Below are 24,304 nucleotides of genomic sequence, written 5' to 3' on the forward strand. Positions count from 1 at the left end.
TTTCCTAGTGCTCATGGTAGATGATCTATGGTAGACAATGCCAAGATTGATGACAAGAAAAAACCTGAGTCTGCAATTTTCAGACACATTGTCAGATAAGATCAGATTGGTATCCTCACCTCCAGATATCCCCTGATAATTCCTTTGATTTGTTTTCTTTTTTAATGAAATACAGGTTGTTATCATGAGATAAAGTGGGAAAATATGAAAGAAGGAAGGGAGAAAGAGGGGATGAGGGAGTTATTAGGGAGGGAGGAAGGAAATGAAAGAGGGAGGGGTTCAATTTACAGAACATTTGTCAAAATGTTATCTCTAGCACTTGCCCCAGCGTTTCAGGCTTCAGGTTACCCAAATTCATGACATTGTTGGATAGCATGGAGATAGTCAAGTTCCATAAGACTTAACAATTTTACCCTACTTCAGCTCTTCATACAATATACCAGGACACCTTAGCTACTGATCACAAGAGCAATAACATTAAATCCTTACATTTGCTCTTGAATTTCCCACTGAAGTCAAAGTCCATTTCAAGAACAGGAAACAATGAAACATACTCTTTTATCACTTTCTGTATCCCTGAGACCTTTCACTCCATCCCTGCGTGCTCCGTTTTGCCACACAACCTCCTCACGGCAATTTTGACCTCTGCATTTCTGAGTGTGTAGATGATGGGGTTCAGCATAGGGGTGATGACCGTGTAGAACACAGCCACCAGTTTGTCCTCAGTGAAGGAGGAGGAGGGCCGCATGTAGAGGAAGATGGCAGGTCCAAAGAACAGGACGACCACGGTGATGTGAGAGGCACAGGTGGAGAGGGCTTTGCGCCTGCCCTCTGCAGAATGCTTCCTCAAGTTGAACAGGATGACAACATAGGAAGACACCAGGAAGAGGAAGGAGAAGACAGAGAATAACCCACTATTGACCAATATAATCGCTCCTTCTACAAAGGTATCAGTGCAGGCAATCTTGAATAAGGGATGGAGGTCGCAGAAGTAGTGGTCAATAACATTGGGACCACAGAAGGGCAACTGGACAGCAACAAGGATCTGAACCATAGAGTGAATGATGCCCCCCAACCAGGAACCAGCCACCAGAAGGTGACACACAGGCCGGCTCATAACGGTTGTATAGTACAGGGGTCTGCAGATGGCCACATAGCGGTCATAGGCCATCACCGTGAGCAAGAGGATCTCAGTGACCCCAAAGAAGTGGAAGAAGAATATCTGGGCCAGACAGCCCTGCAGGGAGATGGTTTTGATCTTGGCAAGTAAGTCAGTGAGGAATTTCGGGACGATAATAGAGGAGTAGCTGATCTCCACCAAGGACAGGTAGCCGAGGAAGAAGTACATGGGGGAACGCAGACTCTTACTGACACTGACAGTCAGGACAATGAGACCATTGCCCACCACCGTGGCCAGGTACACAGGAAGAAACACCACGAAGCACGCTCTCTGTACCTCAGGATCCTGGAAAAGGCCATTGAAAATAAATTCAGTCACATTACTTGTACTGGCCATGGGTTCAGTTCAGGTGTGCTCAGTGCTGGGTAGTGGTAAGCCTGCAATAAAACAAACAATGCTTCTAACACCAATTCACCTCCTGTATAACTCTTTAGAGAGTGTAAACCATGTAATAATCACTCATTTTGCCAATATATACTCATTCAGCATTAAATATTAACAATCTAGCACTTTATATTATTATATTTGTATTAATTTTATTTTAGAAAATTACGCTTTGGAGAATTGGTTATTTGCAGAAAATCACACAGAAATGCTGAATTCTGTGATTCAGATCAGTCTTTCTTTCAGTTCAGGGTTCTTTCTAACTCACCACACAAGATTCTTAATTAAAGAGAGGAGATAAGAGAGGAAGGAGTAGGAAGGGTAGGAGCGTCTGCGGGAGGGAAGGTAGGGTGAGAAATATCACTATGTTCCTAAGTCTGTATATATGAATTACTGGATATTTTCATAGCATACTCCCCCTGGGAATCCCCCTGACACAATTCTGGCCCAGTTTTCATGTTTCCTCCACCTGTGCCTAAGGGAATGATCTGGCTACTATTGCTGCTACCTAAATGCCACAGACGAGGTACTTTATAAAGAAAGAAGATTTAGTTACCTCACTGTTTTAAGGCTGGGAAATCCAACAGCACACCATCAACATCTGCTCGGCATCTGGTGAGGGCCCTCCTGCCAGGCCACGGCATAAGGAGGGCATCAGAGGTCGACACAGAGCAAGCATGCCAGAGAGAGCTCCCTCTTACAACAAAGCCGCTTTCTGAATAACCCATTATCCCACCAATGGGCTAACCCATTCATGAGGACAGAACTTTCATGGCCCAATCACCTCACAGGTTCCACCAGCAAATGTAAATGACTTTGGGGTTCAATTCCCCACACATAAGTTCTGGGGCCACATCCAAGCCATAGAAAGAAATTATCCTCTCACTGAGATCCCTTCCTTTCCAGCAGGTCATCTGTACTTTCTTTCCTCAATGGTCTCAATCCTCAACAGACAGATTGTGGGTTTCTCCTTCAGACAGCCAGTTTTTAAATTGTTATTTAACAATATCTGTCCCACATATAATGTATTTTAATGTATGCCCTACATACAATGTGACTCTGACTCAGAAATATATAATTATATACATCTTAGATGTTTATATAATTATATATGGGAATTTATCACATAAAAACTGAAATAAGGAAGAATATTCAAAAGATGATGTCAGGAGAGTTGGTTCACCATTTGGGAAAAAACTGCCACTCAAAATTTAACATTTTACTTCTAACAAAATAAATTCTAGGGGCTAGCACTGTGGTACAGTAGGTTAAGCCTCTGCTTGTGGTGCCAGCATCCCATATGGACACCAGTTCGAGTCCCCCAGCTTCTTCACTTACAATCCAGCTCCTGCTAATGACCTGGGAAAGCAGCTGAAGATGGCCCAAGTGCTTGGGCCCCTGCACCCACTTAGGAGACCTGAATGAAGCTCCTGGCTCTTGGCTTTAGATCAGCCCAGCTCCAACCATATTGGCCATTTGGGGAGTGAACCAGCAGATGGAAAACCTCTCTCTGTGTCTCTCCTTCTCTCTGTCTGTAATTCTGCCTCTCAAATAAATAATCTTTTTTAAAAAATCATCAAATCTCAAAATGTCAATTTCACTCCTATAGATTACTTTTTAAAAATAAATAAATTCTAAACTGCAGACTTAGAAGTAAAACGTAAATCATTAAAGAACTATAAACAGTGAGTATGATTATCTTTGGGAGGTAGAAAAACCTGGCATCAATGCTCAAATTTGACCACAAAAAGAACAAATTTTTGAACAAGAACCAAAAAAAGCATAAAAGAGGCATTACCAAAGTGACACATGGGGAAAACAATAAAACACATATAAAAATGCTTAATAACTGCAATATTTTATAAATTTAAATCTGTAAGATGTATACATGCATTTCAGTAGCAAATGGATAAAGCATAAAAATAGGTCATTCATGAAAATATAAGTAAAAAGATCAATACCCAAGTGAATAGTATTAAGCCTCTTTAACAGACAAAGCAATGTCCATAAAGGATACTACATATTTCCCAAAAAAAGTTTATTTAATGAGTACAAATTTCATAAGTGCAACTTTAGGAATAGAGTGATTCTTCCCACCATACCCACACTCCCACCCCCACTCCCACCCCACCTCCTCCTCTCTCTTCCATTCCCAGTCCTATTCTTCATTAAGGAAAAAAAAAACTGTTCCTCAACAGTCAAGACAAGGGCTGTTCAAGTCATCGCTTCTCAAAGTGTCAATTTCACTTCTACAGCTTTCCTTTTAGGTGCTCTGTTAGTAAATATATACTACTTTTAACTAAAAGTATCTAACCGATAGAATAAATAAAGGGGAGAGCAATCCAACATGGGAAGCGAGATACACAGCAGACTCATAGAATGGCAGATGTCCTAAACAGCACTCTGGCCTCAGAATCAGCCCTTAAGGCATTCGGATCCGGCTGAAAAGCCCATGAGAGTATTTCAGGCATGGAAAGCCAAGACACTCTGGCAAAAAAAAAGGACCTAAATGAAAGATTTCTATGAGTGAGATCCCAGTGGAAAGAACAGATCTTCAAAGAAGGAGGTACCTTTCTCTGAAGGGAGGAGAGAACTTCCACTTTGACTATGACCTTGTCTCAATAAGATAAGAGTTGGAGAACTCAAAAGGCTTCCATAGCCTTGGAAACTCATGACTGGAGCATAGGGAGATTACTGATGCCATAAACAGGAGTGTCAATTTGTAAAGTTAACAACAGGAGTCACTGTGCACTTACTCCTCATGTAGGATCTCTGTCCTTAATGTGCTGTACATTGAGATTTAATGCTATAACGAGTACTCAAACAGTATTTTTCACTTTGTGTTTCTATGGGGGTGCAAACTGTTGAAATCTTTACTTAATGTATACTAAACTGATTTCTGTATATATAGAAAATTGAAAATGAATCGTGATATGAATGGAAGGGGAGAATGGGAAAGGGGAGGGTTGCGCGTGGGAGGGAAGTCATTGGGAGGTGGGGGGAAGCCAATGTAGTCCATAAGGTGTACTTTGGAAATCTACATTCATTAAATAAAAGTTAAAAAAAAAAAAACTAAAAGTATCTAAGTGATACTAGATGAGTTAGTGAGAGTGACATGGCAAGGATGAGACTTAGGGTTCGAGCTAGTACCACGGTCTGTTGTAGAAGTGAATGAAGATCAGTACACTCTGAGGAGCAAACTGATACCATATATCCAATGTCTACCCTTCTACCTCCACTAAATACCCCATGGACATGCTGGTTAACTCTACAATGTAGGAGGCAGTGGAGTGCTGGAGACAACTCAAGTGAAATTCCCATGCATCTTTTACAAACTCCATGCTCAGCGATGTCACACTGAGAGGTTGAAATTAGCTAAGGCGGGAGTAGTTGCACGTGGGAATCCAGAAAACACTACAAATCAGAGTTGTGCTTTCACAGAGCCGCTTTCTAATATTAACCAGCACACTCATTGATGGCGGCTTGGAGGTGAGCACCCCTCCCATTTCTGATGTTTCCTACCATGTGCAGAGACACAGACTAAGATAGCATTTCCAACCCTTTCTGCCACAGGGGAGAGGGGGGAACTTGGAAGGAGAAACCAGGCAGCCCGGGTGGGCCCTTCATCCTCTCCTCCTCCTCTTGCAGGGCATTGCCCACACAGCACACTTTCCGCTCTTCCTCAGGGGCAACCTCCATCTCTGCAGCATTAGAGCCGGGGCAGTCAGTGGAGCAGGTCCTGTGCCACCATGACTGAGTGTGTGTGCTTGCCTCACGCAGGGGCTCAGTTTCAGGAATGTCAGTTCCAAAACCACCTTCTCTATCGATAACAAAGACAACGTTTTACCGCCACTCCAATACCACATTTCCGAATTAGTTCAGCATTCATATAAGGAAGATTATGGGTTCTCATCATTAAATGATGTCTTCACAGAAGGATTTTAAAAGGAGGGGAAAATCAAGCTGAATGTCTACCAAATCTGTCATAAACTTTTGCCTACCCAAACAGGAGTCACAGCCGTTGACTTTCTTGGGGAGAAGATCCACTATGGACAAAAAGTAGAAGGAAGCATCTTATACAAGGAATAGGGATCAACCACTGAGTAGGCAGATAGAAACTGCCTACTCAAGATATGAGGGTTTCAAAAAAGGTAGGTGAGGCAGAAAAATTACACCAAAATTCACAGCCAAAATAAGTAGTGTTGCTAAATTCATCATTGTATACCCGTTCTACTAGGGCCAGCAATGTGAATACCAGGCACCCAGGGTCATCAGGAATATCTCAGAACCTTAGAAAATCAAGTAGCTGAATGGTACAAGATCTTGAGACTCCTCAAGAATCAACTTTTACCACCTACTCACTCAGGAGCCTAAAAAAAAAAAGGACTTGCACAAAGGTTAGGGTTGCAGTGATGGGACAAAGGGATAAAGTCCCAGGAGACCTGCAGGCAGTGTGAACTATAAAATACTATAATGACACCACCATCCTCCAAACTGCTCATACTTGGACTTTCAATGTCATATTTGACTCATGTTTCTCTTTGATTTCCCAACTCCATTCCATCATCACATCCCATTCATTTGACCTTTAAACCATCTCCTCCCTATGACCTTTCGTCTGCATTCTTGCTGCCATCCCCTGCTCACGTGCTGCCAGCTGATGCCTACATGACCAAAGCTTCTTGGTCTCAGCCTCTTGGCTGTGGATTTTGGTGAGCTTTGGCTCACACATAAATTCCAATATCCTTCGCATGGAGTTCCAGGCCCTTCTGGAACTGGTCATTGCCTATCTTTGCACTCCGATCATCTTTCCCTAAGTGAATGCTATGCAGCTATACCCTAACCTAAGGTATTCTCTCTCCCCTTTCTGTGTGGTGGTTCTTCCTTCTGGATTGCATGAAGAACCTCCCTACCACAGGAATAATGTACTCTCTCCTCTGTGTTCTATGATATTTTACCATACTTTTTCATAGCAATGAACAGTTTGTTTATCATTGTAGCTTCTGTGACTATATTCTCCACAAAGAAATTTACCCTTCCAGCATTCAAAGTTATGTTCACTATTTTTCTTAAATATTTTTAAATAATTTTATTTTTGGTTGATAGCAATAGCTAATGTTTCCATTGTACTTAATATAGGCTACATACTTTATAAGTCCTCCACACACATTAATTCATTCCACTCTCACAACAAACTTGTGGTAGTGTGTAATTATTATCCCCGTTTTTTAATATATGGGGAAACAGGAGCACAGAGAGGTGAATTAACTTGCCTAAGGTTGCACATCTATGGACACAAGATTTGAAACCAGACACCCTAACCATAGGTCCTGTGCTCTTTAACCACAGCCATATACCATCTGTGTGTATGGGGTATGTACATAACATTAAATGCAGAGTTAAAATTAAATGTCTTTGTTTAGTAGTCAGATGTGCATTATCTTCCGACATGAACACTATTTGAGCTTGAACTCAATCTAATTTTAATCTCATTCAGAGATAAAAGGAGAATTGTATAGGATCCAGTTTTTCCAGCTTTATCCCCAAGAGGAAGAATGCCTGATAAATTTCATCTTTGAAAACTCCTTTTTCTTCCCCTTTCATCTCTGTCTTTTCTGTATTAACCCTCTCTGCTACTCCCACTCACACATTCCCACTGTGTTGCAGACTTGCCTGGAAAGAAAATATCCTCTCTCCTTGCAGTACTGCTCACACCCTAGCATGGAAAGAAAATATGACTAAAATATAAAAACCTCGCTCAGCAAAGGAACACGTAGACTCTGCCGCAGGTCACTTGCTGGGCTCTGAGCCACACCTTAACAACAGAACAGAGACAGTGGCTGGAGAAAACTCTGAGGGAGAGCTTGGTGCACCAGCATCACTGGTCTCAGAGAGGAGAAGTGGAACCTCTATCCCAATCACGTGCTCACACTTACTAACTCCCAAATGACCCTCCATGGAATAACAAAACCATTAAGAGACTTTAAAATCATCAAATTGTATTGATCTATTTATCACAATCAGAATTATGAATTTAATTCACTGCTACTCTAAGAAAATCATCAAACTCAACCATCTCTTTTTACAAATGAGCACTTGAAGCTCAAAGAGAAGCATTAACTTTCCCAACACCCCGCGATTGCTTAGAAACTTTGTGCCTTTCTTCTACTCATATCACCCACCTTTAGATCAGAGAAACTGCTGTGGTTTTCTTCTGCCTTGAAACAAGGAATTGACGTCAAATCCACTCCAGTGTCTCCCCATTCAGCATAAAGTTAGCTATCTGATGGAATACGTCATTACTCAGGGAGGCAGTCTGGCTTGGGGAAACTGGGATGAGATGGAGTACTGGACACCACTCTGGGAACCCTGCTCCTTGAACAAGCAAAGTCCCTGGATGAATAGTACCCACCCAGGTGATTTCTCACTGAAGGTTCTGAAAGAACAAGTCCAGTTCACACTCAGCTAAGCCACTTTGAGAAAGATGCTGAAAAGGAGATAGATTTTACTCTAAGTCCCTCTGCTTATAGAGGAGGTTACAGAAAAAGAGAGAGATGAGAGAGGCGATACTCTAGCTATTTGCCAGATTACTAATTCAGAAACCAGTGCTCTTTCGACAACGTTAGGCTGCCTTCTGATGGTACAGGGTGGTGGTTCCTGTTGAGTTTCAAGGATCACACCTTATCGTTATGACCAAATCACCAGCAGTCTTGGGAACATTTAGAGTACAAGTAGAGGATGTCTAAAATAAACCACTCAAAAAAGGGAAGTGTTGGTTATTTGTTTTGGGCTAATATTTGCATTTCTAGTATCTCAGAAATACACAAAAGTCATAGGTAGCAGCAAACCTAGAGAATTTAAGATCCTGTTCTAGGGTAGAAAATCTATCAACCACTCAAAGTCCAAAGATTGTGAATAAATGCTGAGATCTCTGAACTATTTAAAATAAATGAAGCCACAAAACGTTACCAAGGGACTAGCTTCCTCATGGAATTTCCTTTCTCTAGAGTGAAACCTTGCCAAATAAATTATGACTTGAGGAAAGTTTAAAAATAAGTTTTAATTTCCTTAGTGAGGTTTCCTTCAAGTTTTTGCAGCCAATACAAGGAAGTAAAAGAAGAAAGTTGAAGGTAAGGCCTTAAGAGAGACTTCTGCCCAGACCTGACTGAGAATAAAGGCCTAAGTGAAGGGAGAAGACAAGAGGACTGGGTAGGGAGCCAGGACACTTGAGCACCAGCTCTGGGTCAGTTGTTAATTATTTCATGCCGTTTCTCCTCTCCACTTACCAGTCTTCCCTGTCTCACTTTCTATATAAAATGACAACTTTTTTTTTCTATTAAAAAAAACTTTTTTTCTATTAAAAAAGTTAGTTGATATTATCTTCACAGCAGCTTTTTTTTTTTTTTTTTTTTTTTTTTTTTTTTTTTTTTACAGGCAGAGTGGACAGTGAGAGAGAGAGAAAGGTCTTCCTTTCCGTTGGTTCACCCCACAATGGCCGCTGCGGCTGGCGTGCTGCAGAGGGCGCACTGCACTGATGCGAAATCAGGAGCCAGGTGCTTTTCCTGTTCTCCTATGCGGGTGCAGGACCCAAGCACTTGGGCCATCCTCCACTGCATTCCCAGGCCATAGCAGAGATCTGGCCTGGAAGAGGGGCAACCGGGACAGAATCTGGCACCCCGACCGGGACTAAACCTGGTGTGCTGACACCACAGGCGGAGAATTAGCCTAGTGAGCCACGGCACCAGCCTCACAGTAGCTTCTAATTCTAATATTTACATATTCATGTGCAATATTCATGTATAAAAGCACTTAGTTTCTTTGTTTCTCTGTTTCCCCATCAATGATGATAGTAGTCACAAGCATAATTAGGATGAGAATTTCTTCTAAAAGATGTTACTCATCCATTCATTCATTCAACAACAGTATCGAGTCCTATTATAAATGAAGCACTTTTCTAGGAACTAAAATTTTGGCAATGAGAACACAAAGTCTTTAGTTTCATGCAGGTTACAGATTTGTTAACCTTTGCAGGACATAAAGGAAATAGAGACAGACAATAAACAAATAAAACACAATATGCAAGTCAGATAGTAATAGTCTTATGGAGAAAAATCATAAAACAGTTTAAAGGCAAAAGGAACTGCCAGTGAATAGCATTTTATGTAGGTTAGTAACATCCTCTTGCCAGGATGTCAAGCTGCTTACTTAGAAAAATAAGGGAGGGGGCCACCGCCATGGCTCACTTGGTTAATCCTCTGCCTTGTGGCGTTGGCATCCCATATGAGTGCCGGGTTCTAGTCCCGGTTGCTCCTCTTCCAGTCCAGCTCTCTGCTGTGGCCCAGGAGTGCAGTGGAGGATGGCCCAAGTGCTTGGGCTCTGCACCCGCATGGGAGACCAAGAGGAAGCACCTGGCTCCTGGCTTCAGAATGGCGCAGTGCCAGCCATAGCAGCCATTTAGGGAGTGAATCAACGGAAGGAAGACCTTTCTCTCTGTCTCTCTCTCTCACTATCTATGACTCTACCTGTCAAATTAAAAAAAGAAAGAAAGAAAGAAAAGAAAAACAAAGGAGAATGGGAAAGACAAGGACACCAGTTAGGAGACCAATGCCGTAATTCAGCCAAGAATGATCATGACTCTGGTGAGGATACCAGCAATGAAGACTTTATGAAGTCAAACTCTGGGAAAATTTTGAAGGCAGAGCTAACAAAATTACCTGACATTTTGATTGAAAGAGATACACAGAAAGAAATCAAAGTGTTCTTGTGGCCGGCGCTGCGGCTCACTAGGCTAATCCTCCACTGCATTCCCTGGCCACAGCAGAGAGCTGGCCTGGAAGAGGGGCAACTGGGACAGAATCCTTTCTCTCCATCTCTCTCTGTCCCCAAGTACTTGGGCCCTGCACCCCATGGGAGACCAGGATAAGCACCTGGCTCCTGCCATCGGATCAGCGCAGTGCGCCAGCCGCAGCGTGCCAGCCGCGGCGGCCATTGGAGGGTGAACCAACGGCAAAGGAAGACCTTTCTCTCTGTCTCTCTCTCTCACTATCCACTCTGCCTGTCAAAAAAATAAAAAAAAAAAAAACACCAAAGTGTTCTTGTGAGACAGAACACTCACACAAGCTGAACAAAGCAAACCTATTACTCACAGGTAGTCAACGAGGCACAATAGAAGTCAGGATTCGTGGTGAATGAGTACCCAAAGCTAAGAACATCTGCCTAGGTGGATGGCATTTGATTTTTATCTGTTCTGCACCACAGATGGAGAATACCCAAAATCATACTCCACCCCAGAGTTTCTACTCAGGGGAAGCCTGAATTTCTGGGCTCAGGCATTGCAGGACATCCTTTTCTAGGAGGGATGTGAAGAGAACCTAGAAATTTCATCCCCAACACACTCTACAGTTCTGCTTGAGCACCACAAGCAAGAAAATGGGAAGCGTTGGACTAGCTGAGACTATCCAAGGACTTGTCTGCATCTTGATTTTCAGCAAGTAGAATACAATGTGTTGACATGGGGTTTATGTTTTGTTTCTTTGACTGTTGTTGATCATGCTGGGAGTTCTCATAGATTCTTTGATCTGTGTCTTGATATCTTTCATTATATTTTGGAAATCCTCAACCATTATCTCTTCATTATTTCTTTCTCTATTCCCTCTCTGTTCTCCTCTGAGTTCCGTTTTTGCCAATGTCAGATGGTTTAAGATTGTCCCATAGGTCGCAGATGCTCTGTTCTGGGGGAGAAGAGTGCCTACTCTTTTTCTGCTTGTATTTCACCATATTGACCAACTGTAAGCTCTTTCCTTCTCTCTTTGTCCAGGCCACTGAAGACTCAGTCTAAATGTTCTTCCACCTGTTACCACATTTGTCATGACAGCCAAACTCTGACTTATCTCTTCAGTGGACCTTGTGTGACATATTTTACTGTCCCTCCCCAAGGCACAATAGAACCTTAGTTGTATAGATATAGGATTCAAGTTTCTTCTTTTTCTCTCCCTGGCCATTCTTTTATGTTGCCTATCCTTTTGGCCTAGTGGACCATCACATGTTGCCTGGAGACAACAGGCCTCTACCCCAGAGGCCTAAGGCTTTGGTTCTAGTTGTATCACCAATACAGATGCTTCAGTCTCCTGCTCAGCCCCTACTATTGCTCACGAGCACTCAATAAAGAACCTCACAAACAACAACCTACATGTGACTATGAACTCAGTATTCACGGGTTCATAACTCTCAATCTACCTACATTTGCTCTTTAAGCAGTTTATTTTTTCAAATGTTCTTTTCTTCCTGGCTTCAACAGCTCTTGGCACTTCTTCCTTCATTGCTCTCCCAGGGATCCAAGGCTGTGTCTCAATTCTACTTAGAAGAGTCTGTCTTTCCTGAGATTCTGGGATATTTTGTTTCTCTGCAACCCAACACCCTGATAACTTCAAAAAAAGTATGAATTTGTTACTTTTATTATTGTTAGGCTGGGAATAAATAGCTTTTTAAGTTTTTTAAAACTTAAAAAAATAAAATCTAGAAATAACTCTTTGAAATGTGCAAGACCCCAACACTGAAAACTATAAAACATTCAAAAAGCATTTATGGAAATGAAATAGCCAAATAAATTGAGGGATAAATCATTAAGATTCAATATTTAAGGTTTATTTTATTTATTTAAAGGGTAGAGTTACAGAGAGAGAGGGATCTTCTATCTGCTGGTTCACTCCCACATGGCCACAATGACCAGAACTGGGCCAGGCCAAAGTCTGGAGCCTGGAATGCCATTCAGATCCTCATGTTGTGTGGCAGGGATCTGACCACTAAGGTCATCATCCACTGTGCTGCCTTCCCAAGTGCATTAGGGAGGAGCTGAATTGCAAGTGGAGCCACCAGGACTCAGTCGGTGCTCATAAGGGATGTCAGAGTCACAGGTGGCAGGTTAACCTGCTGCACTATAATGACAGCACCAAGATTCAAGTTTTTTAGATGCCTAGTATACCCCCAACTGAGTTATATATGCAATGCATTCCAAAACAACATCCCAGAAAGAATTTTTTTGCAGATTTAAAAACATTCAGAATTGTTTATGAAAATGCAAAGGGTCAAAAATAACTAAGCCACCTTTGAACAAGATCAGGATGATGGACTTATACTACTGATTATCAAGATTTATTATTGCTAGAGCTATTAAAACTGGCATTGATGCAAAGATAGACAAATAGACCAATGGAATAGAGTATGCAATCCAGAAACAGACATTCAAACAAGAGCAATGGTTAAAGCTAAGCTTTACACAAATGGTGCTGGCTCTATTGGCTAGCCATATTAAAAAAAAAAAAAAAAAAAAAAAAAAAAAAAAAAAAAACTTGGTTTCTACCTCACAGTAGACTCAAAAATTAATTCAAGAGACTTTATATGTAAATGCAAAAAATAAAGCAAAACCATCTATATATTAATATAGAATGGTATTTCTATGTCTTTGGGACAGGGAAAAGTTCTCTGAAAAGGGCACAAAAATCACTATCACGGGTAGTAGCTATTTGGCCTGTTGGTTTCGATGCCCATAGATGCTCCCATTCCTATCAGAGTATCTGGGTTGGATTCCCAGCTCCAGCTCCTGATTTCAGCTTTCTGCCAGTGCAGACCCTGGGAAGTAGCAGGTGACAGCTCAGTTAATTGCATCCCTGCTACATATATGGGAGAGCTGGATCAAAATAGCTCCCAGCTTTGGCCCGCCCCAGGCCATACCATTGCAACTATTTATGAAGTATCCCAACAGATAGAATCTCTCTTTCTGGTTCTCTTAGTATTTTTAAAGATCTGTTTATTTATTTGAAAGGCAAAGTGATACAGAGAAAGGTATAGTCAGAGATTTTCCACCTGCTGGTTCATTCCCCAAATGGCCACAACATCTGGATCTAGGTCAGGCTGACACCAGGAGCCAGGAACTCCATCTGAGAAGACTCACCAAAGCTCATTATTTAGGACAGTGACAAAGAATGAAGCATCCTCCGGGTATCAGTGGAGCTGATATCTGGATTTGAATTTGACAGAGCCTTTGGCCAAGACCTTGGCTGCCTTTACAATTGAGCTGAAGAAACTCTATCTCCCTTTTTTTTTTTTAAGATTTATTTTATTTATTTGAAAGACAGAGTTACAGCGAGAGGTAGAGCCAGAGAGAGATAAAGGTCTTCCATCTGCTAGTTTACTCCCCAAATGACCGCAACAGCCAGAGCTGAGCTGATCTGAAGCCAGGAGACAGGAGCCTCTTCCAGGTCTCCCACATGGATGCAGGGGCCCAAAGACCTGGACCATCTTCTACTGCCATAGCAGAGAGTTGGATCAGAAGTGGAGCAGCTAGGACTCGAACCGGCACCCATATGGTATGCCAACACTGCAGGCTGGGGCTTTAACCCACTATGCCACAGTGCCAGCCCCTCCCTTTCATTTCTAAAGGATAGCTTGGGGCCGGCGCTGTGGCATAGTGGGTAAAGCCGCCGCCTGCAGTGTCGGCATACCATATGGATGCCAGTTGAAGCCCCAGCTGCTCCACTTCCCGTTCAGCTCTCAGCTATGGTCCCAAAGTCACATATTTATGTATTCATATTTATCCTCGCTGTTTGCTGAGCATCGGCCAAGAACAATGTAAATGTGGTCCTTCAGGCTCATGTATAAATAGCCTTCACTCTGTGCCCCAGGCAGTTCTAAAGATATGTGGGAAACAGACTGTTTCTCAAAGCAAAATGCATGTTCTGACCAATGGAAATCTAAAGCTACTAGAATAGGAATAGTGCTTAAAGGGTACATAGCTGGGTACAGCATTCATAGGGTCCAGAAGTAGAAAATGATGGGATAATTTCCATACAAAGTCACTTTTATCATCTTTCTTTGTTGTTTCATATTTCTCATCTTTATTGTAAGCAGAATAACTCATTTTCAAGTACTTTCTACAGACTACATGCTACTGTAAACTTTAAAAGCATTAGATATTTTAACTCTCACACCAATTTCTTGAGGCAGAAACTATTTATCCCTATTTTAAAATGAGGACAGTGATAATATAGGTAAAACAACTTGATTAAAGCCACACAGATGGTCATTGGTGAGGCTAGGGGTTGAAAAACCCAGCTCTCTGACCAGAGTTTGTGATTTTAATCCCTATTATGTCTTGGGCAATGATCAGTGCTAAAACCAAGCCATCTAGAAACACTCATCAGCTAGTAACTATCAGTTTTTCTCTCTTTCTCTCCCTCTCTCCCTTCCTCCCATCCTTTCTCTCTCCTCCTACCTTCCTTCATCTCACAAGGTTTACTGATCACGTAATATATGTGCTCAATCCAATGTGAAATGCTAGGGACCCACACAAACAAGAAATGATCTTTTCACTTAAGCAACAGTCAGTAGGAGACAAAGAGTAGTCTAAAAAAAGATAGTGACTTTAAATAGTAAATAGAATAGAGAGGCCAAAAATGCCTTTTTTATGGGAATCCATTTCTTTCAGGAAATTTCTGGTAAAAAAAAAAATTTTCCATGATTCAGCATCCACTAGATTTCACCAGATTACTTTTTCAACTACATGTTCAGCTTCTATTAATGCCTTGCAGACGTGAAATATGCCATTCCAGATCCCAGGCCATTTTGATAAGATAGCATTGCCACAGGGCAATAACCTAAGACCAATATAATAATAATAAATATGTATTATAACAATAGAAGACAAATAGCCTAATCTCAGGACCAGATGGAGGATGTAACTGAGATTCTGAGGGTTGTGGAGCCAAGATGGGCTCAAATCAGCAAAGGAGAACACGGAGTCATGAGCCGTGTATTATAAAGCTTCTCCTAGGAAAAGTTCAACAATCAAAGATTATAAGGAAGCCGGCGCCGCGGCTCACTAGGCTAATCCTCCGCCTTGCGGCGCCGGCACACTGGGTTCTAGTCCCAGTCGGGGCACCGGATTCTGTCCCGGCTGCCCCTCTTCCAGGCCAGCTCTCTGCTGTGGCCAGGGAGTGCAGTGGAGGATGGCCCAAGTGCTTGGGCCCTGCACCCCATGGGAGACCAGGAGAAGTACCTGGCTCCTGCCATTGGATCAGCGCGGTGCGCCGGCCACAGCGCGCTGGTGGCAGTGGCCATTGGAGGGTGAACCAACGGCAAAGGAAGACCTTTCTCTCTGTCTCTCTCTCTCACTGTCCACTCTGCTTGTCAAAAAAAAAAAAAGATTATAAGAAGAGCATTTGTAAAAGAAAAATATAAATTACTAATAAAATATGAAAAAATTTTCAACTCATTAGTAAGGAAATATAAATTACTTTAAAATATACCATTTTCTCCATAAGCCTGGCAGAAGTATAAAAAGGTTGATAATATCCATTATCGGTACAATGAGGGATAATTGTACTCTCTTGTACTGTTGGCGGCAGTGTACGTTAGTAACCGAGGTAGGAACCCCCAGCCGTCTTTTATCCAGAATCGAGTCTTCACTCCTTTAGGTACACAGGCCACCTAGTGGTCAGGAGTGAACATAAGTTCTCTTCCATAGAATACAGGGAGTGACGTGAGCCATTTCCAGGTCTAACTGTAGAAGGCTCCCATGCACTCACTCCATGACCTTCCTCCTCCATGGCATGGGCAGAGAAAATTCAGAGGCCTTAAATGGTGTGCTTGAGCGACAGTGTAGAGAAAAGCCACACCTATGGCACTCCCCAGAACTGTCACCTGATATTGCTTCAGCCCTTGGAGTTTCCTGCCCACCCACTGCCACGGGCTAGGCTAACAACAAACTGAGTCACTTAGCTCTTTGGTAAGGCAGTATGGCCTCTTTCTTTAAAATGCAATAGGTGTAGGGGCCAGAGTTGTGGTGTGGCAAGTAAAGCCACTTCCTGCAACACCTGCATCCTATATGGGTGCCAGTTTGTGTCCCGGCTGCTCCACTTCCAACCCTGTTCCCTGCTGATGCATCTGGGAAAGCAGTGGAAGATGGCCCAAATGTTTGGGCCCCTACCACCCATGTAGGAGATCTGGATGAAGCTCCTGGCTCCTGGTTTCAGCCTGACCCAGCTCTGGCAATTGCAGCCATCTGAGAAGTGAACTAACAAATGGAAGATTGTGTGTGTGTGTGTCTTTCTCTGTAACTTTGACTTTCATATAAATAAATCACATATATGTATATATATATGTGTGTGTGTGTACGTGTGTGTGTGTACACACACACACACATGACTCGGTGATTCTCCTTCTAGTTATCTCTCCTAAAGTAATACTGCAAACGGGTGAAAAAGAGATGTATACAAGGAAAGATACTGTAGCAATGCTTAAAAAATAAAGCATTGTCTGTAGTATACCTAAAAAACTTTCTCCTAAATGCAATACAACACTGACTTTTCAGAAGAGACGGAGATAAAAGATGACTGAAGATAAACCAAACACATGAATCAGAGGGATTTTGCATGAGTCAATAATGAAAGAGATGGTATAATTAACTCAGTCTTGATTCACATACACACATTTTGAGACATATATAAAAACACCAGCAAACAATGAAAAGAACAGAAATATCTACTCATACGGACACTGAAAGAACTCCAAAATCTATTGTTAAGTTTTTTATAAAAAGCAAGTTACAAAATAGCACAATAGTACAGGTGTGAAAAACACAGTAATACTTGTTGATGAAATCCATGTATTCGGTTGTACCCAGCAACCCTCCACAACTCAGATGTTGATGACTCTGAATTTAGTAGTAAATACTCTCTGCAGCTACAGGGATCAAGGGGAGAGATGGGGCCAATTAGTTCTCTGCTGAGTAAGTCTGATGATCAGTCCCTTCCCGACTTTTGGGCCCGTGCCCAGGATTTATGGCTCGGTGACAATCTTCAGCAATTAATTATACTCTAAGGAGCTGTGGCAAAAGAGTTAGGAAAAGTTTTCAAAGAAGCAAATTGGTGTTTGTTATCCCTTGGAGGTTCTTCAGAGCGAAGAACTTCTTTTACCTCCTTGAGATTCCCAGGAGCTTCAGGTAGGTAATTAAGATACATCTGGAGGCTGAGAGAGCACGGCCCCACTAAACAGGCCAGCCACTGATGAGGCTGGGCTCCCAGTTCCAAACTCCTCCAGTACCCGTACAGTGGACCGTACGGTGGTCTTACCAGGACCCCCGTTAGGTTCATCACAACACATTTAGAAGAGCTGTGCTGCTCTGCCAACACACGAGAGCAGAGGTCCTTCCCCTCGCCTGCACTCCTTTTCCAAGCAGGTGGGTCTGGAGAGCAGGCAGACACTGCCATTCTCGCCGCCCTACTATGTGTAGGGTCCTGTGCTAAGCACTTCCCCAGGCTCTGTCCAGTGCAACCAGGAGTGCTGATGCCCACGGCACCAACAGTTCTGTTCTTTCTCCTGGGCACACAGCTAAATGCTCTTTCCCCACCAATGGGACGGGTATCAGCGATTTACACTGTGTCACTTCCAAACCTGACCCACGAAAACTCCCACACACAGTCTTCCACTTTCTCATCTGCCAGCCAGGTGGTGACACCCTGTGTGACCTTGAGAGGTTGGAGTTAAAGGTTCTAGAACTTCTACCAACCTGGACCCTTGAATGGCCACCGTTCACATGAAACTATGGTATGAGTATTAAGCCAATGAGATCTGGGGGTTGTTATAGCAGTAGTGAGTTGACTCCAATGCATACAACAGATTTTACCATCTGGAAAATACAAATTAAATCACATACATTTTATTTATTGAACTCATGGGCTCAAGGCCTCACTTGCCTTGTTAGCTGAAGAGCAGTATAATGCCTGACCAACATGTCCACCCCAAACTGGCCAATAACTTCTGAGGAGCTCTCAGTCAATGGGATATTTGCTTCTAAAATCCACGGTGGGAGAATAGGAAAACCTGGCCAGACACTGTTTCCAGTCATTGCCATAGAGTTGGTCCTGTGTAATCAGTGCGCATGTGCCTTAGTCCATTTTTGGCGGCTGTAACAAAATGCCTAGACTGGATCATGTATAAACAAGTGTCTTTCGCTTGCAGTCTGGAGGCTGGAACATTCCAGAGCACGGCTCCAGTCTCTGCTAGCACCTGGGGAGGACTTCCCATAACATGGCGGAGGCTATCACGTGGGCTGACAGAGCAAGCACACCAGCAAGGCTCTCTATTGTAAAGTCACTACTGCCATTATGGGGGCCCCTCACTCATGATCCCACCCAACCCAGGTACCCCCCAAGGGCCCCACCCCCAGATACCATCAACAGATGACTTGGGAGACAGGCCCCAGTACACAAAGCTTTAAAGGACACATGCAAACCTCGGCAGTGTGGGGCTACTGCCCATGACACAGTGGGCAGCTGCAGGCTGGGCCCTTGCCACACTGTGGTCAGTCTCCCTCCTTGAGCTTCAAGGTCATTGTTCTCTTTGTTCATTCCCACATGTTCAGCTAGCAGGGGTCTAGTTGGGCCTAGAGGAATTTCATTCCAAGGCACATGCTGACCAAACCAAGCCTCCCACACAACTCCCACTGCTGAACTTATATCCCCAATACAGTCACCTCTTTCTCTCATGGTGAGATTCCTCTTGGGGCCTTTAATATTCTTTTATGCAAATGGGCCATGGTCAATGTCACCCTGAACCACCAAAATAAGTTGCCTTCATTGCAAATCTCAGGCACCTAAAGTTGGGGATGTCATTCCCTCTCTTTCCCAAAATTCCCTTGCTCTGTAAGAAAACTGTGTACACCGAGGGAAAAGGCACATTTTGCTCTGACTCAGGAAAGACAAAAGAGGTAGCTTCACTCACTGCCTCTGCGTTATTAGGCAGGAGACTCGGTGAACTTCTCAGAACAAAGGCGTCTCCTCCCAGGCAGCTCTGCCTCGGCCTGCGTGAAGGAGCTAGCAGCTCATCTCGGGTGAGGTGTGTTTTGTCTCACTTAGAGCTGTGAATAAATGATGCTCATGTTACACAGGAAAGAGGTGGAGAAGCTGGCGGTAGCACAGCCAGTAGGGGATCAGCAGGTCACAAGGCAGGTGCATCTGACCCCAAAGCCCGACCATTCCCCCTGCCCAGACCCTCGAATCCGCCCGTGTCTTTTGCATTTCTCTTCCCCACCCTACCCCTCTCCTAAGGCCTTCATTTTCCTCCTTCAATGCCTTTTTTCTCACATCCCCACTTCTCTGCTCTCCTACCCCCCTGTTCCCCTAAGTCCCTTGTCCCCTGCTCACTTACGTTTCATTGGCAGGAATGTCAGTATCTGAAAGCTGAGTCAAAGCCAGAGCAGAGCCGTGGACAGAGCCCTGACCTTGCAGCCAGACAAGCTCAGGGCCCAGCCGTGCCCTTTGTTAGCCATGCGGCTTGGGCGACACAACAATCATTCTCATTCTCCTGAGAAACACGGCACAGGGGCTCAGAGAGATGCATGACTACTGTAATTTGCTGCCAAAGCGATCTGTGGTTTCTGCCTTCTGTTCCCTTCCTGCCAAATCAATGAATTTTAATATTTCGTGCAACTGCAGAGCGTGGCTATGAAAAGTCCTTGTTGGGAGGCCAGCATTGTGGCACAGCCGGTTAAGCTGCTGCCTGCAATGCCTACATCCCATATGGGCACCAGTTGGAGTCCCAGCTGCTCCAGCACCCTGCTAATGCACCTGGGTAAGCAGCAGAAGATGGTCCAAGTACTTGGGCCCCTGCCTCTACATGGGAGATCCAGATGGCACTCCAGGCTCCTGGCTTCAGCCTGGCCCAGTCCTGGCCATTGCAGCTATTTGGGGAGTGAGCCAACAAATGAAAGATCTCTCTCTCCCCTTCTCCTTCTCTCTCTGTAACTCTCCCTTTCAAATAAATAAATTAACTTCTTTTTTAGAAAAAGAAAGAAATTTCCTTATTGGGATTTAGGTGTTAAAAGACTTTTTTGAAATTGTGGTTTGTGGAAAGGCCACATTTAGTAGAGAAAGAATCAGGATTTCTAAATTCTTGTCTTTCTTTACTTTCCAAGAGTATTACTCAGAATCTGCGCATGCAGTGAACTAACTCTACCCAGGGGAGCGAAAATTCAGGAAATGTCACGTGGAGAAGGCTGTGGCTAAGGCGGGGTGCAAAAAGACATTCAGAATAGACTAGAGTGGAGTCCCCAAGGACAATGCCCATTCCCAAAGGCAGGGAAGTTGGGGTTCAAGGCAGCAAAAATCCACTCTAAACTCTAGAAAGTGCTAGAAAAGATTCTAAGACCATCCATACAGGTGCTTCCTATGTAACTTCCAGCTTCTACTCCCAGCACAGCACTGGAACAGGGAGGGGAGCTTCATCAGAGCCACAGTGTGCAAGAGATCAGAACTCTCCATGTGCCTCCAGCCCGGAGACATCACTCTGCAGTCTCTCACTAGACCCGGGTTTGGACAGGAGGCGGCCTGAAGCAGGAAGCTCTTAACAGAGTCCCTGGCGACAGCAGCAAGGCCCTGGCCAGGAGCACCAGGGGAACCAGTTTCACCTCCATAAGGGTCAGCAGTGGCAGAAGGTGGAGGCTAGGGACTGGAAGGACAGGACGCACCAACAAGAAGCCAGGGAGGGGGTGGAACAGCCCGACGACCAGAAAGGACTTCACCCCAACCCATCGTGAGAAAGCACAAGCTCCCCCTGCACCCAGCCTCCACCTCAGGAAGACAAAGGAGGCAACTGAGCAACCCCCCCCCAAAAAAAAGGAAGTAACCTTAAAAAGTTCTTTTTAACCAGAAGACACTGAACTCTCATTAAGCAATGAGTCACTCTTATTCCCCTACCTTGGTAGATGACAGCCCAAGTATCCAGATGGAGTTCCAGGCTCCTGGCTGTGGCCGGGCCTAGCCCCAGACATTGTAGCCATGCAGGGAGTGAACCAGTGAACAAATGATCTCTCCCTCCCTCCCTCCCTCCCTCTGTGTGTGTGTGTGTGTGTGTGTGTGTGTGGTTGTACATGCATGTGTATGTTACTCTGCCTTTCAAATAAATAAATCTTTTGGAAAAAAAGAAAAGAAGTGGTTTTCAAAAGTTGAACACAAAACTATGTTAAGTGGTTAGCAGCCAGGATGTGCCTGGAGATGGGCAGCAAGGGGGCCTCCTGGAATAGTGAACACATCTAGGTCTCGATTCGGGTGCTGGTTATATGGGTGCACTTATGTTTTGGAGAATTCTTCAAACTGTTGGAGCATTTTTCTATCTGTACATCATGCCTCAATCTTTACTCAAGTAAGTAGATTAACACACACACACACATACACACACACAAATAAATCACTCTGACTCTAGTTTTGCAAGAACAAAGCAATGATGTGTATGGAGGGGTTTCTGTGTTCGGGGGTGTGGAAAGAGAGATGAGGGAGACTTAAGCAACAAAATGGGTGAATCTGGAAAACATCATATTTAGTGAAATAAGCCAGTTCCAAAGGGACAAATATCACATGTTCTCCCTGATCTATGATAGCTAACAGACCACCTAAAAGGAAACCTTTACAAGTGAAATTGACACTATGAGAAGCAATGATTTGAATAGCTCTTGTCTTGACTGTCAAGGAACAGTTTATTATTTTATTTTTGTTACTATTTTCCTTTTCTACTTAATACCATTGGTTGAACTCTTCACATGACAAATTATTCATCGATGTTTAAATCGAACTCAAAATAGATCCCAGTAAAAAATAAGAATGGGAAAAAGAGAGGGAGGAGATGTACAGTTCTGCACACATTCCCACAGACTTACCCCAAGGGTAAACCTAAAAACTTGCCATGGGATGCCAAATCCCATTAAGCTGAGTGGTACTAATGCCATTTTACATGTTAAAGTGATTATATTAAGTGTACAACTGATCATAGAGATAGGATTAAGTGTCAAAGGGATCACATAAAGAAGACCAAGTGTCTGGTAATAACAATGAATAGAATTAATAAGGAGAAAAACGATCCAAGATGGGAAGCAGGTCACACGGCAGACTCATAGAATGGCAAACACCCTAAACAGCACTCTGACCTCAGAATCAGCCCTTAAGGCATTCAGATCTGGCTGAAAAGCCCATGAGAGCATTTCAGGCATGGAAAGCCAAGATACCGTGGCAAAAAGTTATCTACATGAAAGATCTCTATGAGTGAGACTCCCAGTGGAAAGAAGAGCCCATCAAAGAAGGATGAACTTTTCTCATAAGGGAGGAGAGAACTTCCACTTTGCGTATGGCCTTGTCTAAATATTGTCAGAGTTTGTGGACTCAAGAGGCTTCCATAGCCTTGGAAACTCATGACAAGAGTCTTGGGTGACCACTGACGTCATAAATAAGAGTGTCGGCTGGCGCCGCAGTTCACTAGGCTAATCCTCCATCTGCAGCATCGGCACACTGGGTTCTGGTCCCGGTCGGGGCGCCAGATTCTGACCCGGTTGCCCCTCTTCCAGGCCAGCTCTCTGCTGTGGCCCGGAAGTGCAGTGAAGGATGGTCCAAGTGCTTGGGCCCTGCACCCGCATGGGAGACCAGGAGAAGCACCTGGCTCTTGCCTTCGGATCAGCGCGGTGTGCCGGCTGCAGCGCACCGGCCACATCGGCCATTGGAGGGTGAACCAACGGCAAAGGAAGACCTTTCTCTCTGTCTCTCTTTCTCACTGTCCACTCTGCCTGTCAAAAAAATAAATAAATAAATAAATAAGAGTGTCAATTGTTAAATCAAAAACAGGAGTCTCTGTGCACTTACTCCACCTGTAGGACCTCTGTCTTTAATGAGTTGTACTGTAAGAATTAACTATAAAACTTGTCTTCAAACAGTACTTTATACTCTGTGTGTCTGTGTGGGTGCAAACTGTTGAAATCTTTACTTAGTATAGAGTCGGTCTTCTGTATATAAAGATAATTTAAAATGAATCTTAATGAAGAATGGGATGGGAGAGGGATCCAGTAGGAGATGGGACAGGAGTGGGGCCGGATGGGCAGGTATGGGGGGAAGAACCGCTATATTCCTAAAGCTGTGCCTATGAAATCTGTATTCATTAAATAAAAGCTTTCTTTAAAAAAAAGAAGAAGAAGAAAAAGAAAGAAAATTGGGGGGATTATTTATACCCACATGTGAAGAATGGTATAACCTACTGGTGGGATCATTGCCTACCTCAGTTATCTCGGTGTATAACAAGTTATTCCAAAACAGAGCAATTTGAGAAGCAAACGTGTATTGTCTCAGATAATTTCTGCAGGTCAAGAATCTGGGAATGGCTTCGCAGGTAGCTCGGGCTCAGTATCTCCCAGGAGCCTGCAGTCAAGTTCTCAGTCAAGGCCTTAGCCATCCAAAGGCTTAGCTGGGGTGGAGCATCTGGCTCCAGGCTCACTCCTGAGTCAGCTGCTGGTAGCAGGTTCAGTTCCTCACACGTGAGCCTCTCTTAACGGCAGCTCAGGACACACCAGCCACCTCCAGAGTGAAGGGAGGCATCTCTCAGAAGGGAGACGCATCAGCCCTGCTGTATTCCACCGGCCACACGGGGCATCTGCTACAATGAGAGGTCGGCCCCAGGGTGAAAGCAGGACAGCAGGGTCTGTGAGGACCATCTCCTTGGCTACTGACCACACAGAAAAAATTTTGCCTTCTGAATTACCTAGATATCTTTATCATGAATAAAATTTGTAATAAATTCTAATGAAAAATCTCTCAACTGCTGGCAAGGGCATTTCCTTGCTTTATGGCTGATTTATAGGCTCCCCTTACAAATCTGCTTGTTCTTCCAGCCCTATGTCCCTGCATTGCTCTCTCAACAGCGCGACCAACA

At 43.7% G+C, this 24,304-nt stretch overlaps 1 protein-coding gene across 1 annotated transcript; it reads right to left on the reverse strand.

Annotated features, from left to right (window-relative positions):
- Window positions 1-586: 586 nt before the first annotated feature.
- Window positions 587-1,516, reverse strand: LOC100348045 (olfactory receptor 4B1-like). Its single transcript, XM_002708868.1, has one exon. The coding sequence runs from the start codon at window positions 1,514-1,516 to the stop codon at window positions 587-589; it is 930 nt and encodes a 309-aa protein (XP_002708914.1).
- Window positions 1,517-24,304: the final 22,788 nt, after the last annotated feature.

Source organism: Oryctolagus cuniculus, chromosome 1 (assembly GCF_051225735.1).
Source record: "Oryctolagus cuniculus isolate XC-2025 breed Fujian yellow rabbit chromosome 1, ASM5122573v1, whole genome shotgun sequence".
NCBI lineage: Eukaryota > Metazoa > Chordata > Mammalia > Lagomorpha > Leporidae > Oryctolagus > Oryctolagus cuniculus.

Bases quoted from the DNA above. Each gene is read 5' to 3' on its own strand.
- LOC100348045 (XM_002708868.1), bottom strand. From the start codon at position 1,516: ATGGCCAGTACAAGTAATGTGACTGAATTTATTTTCAATGGCCTTTTC.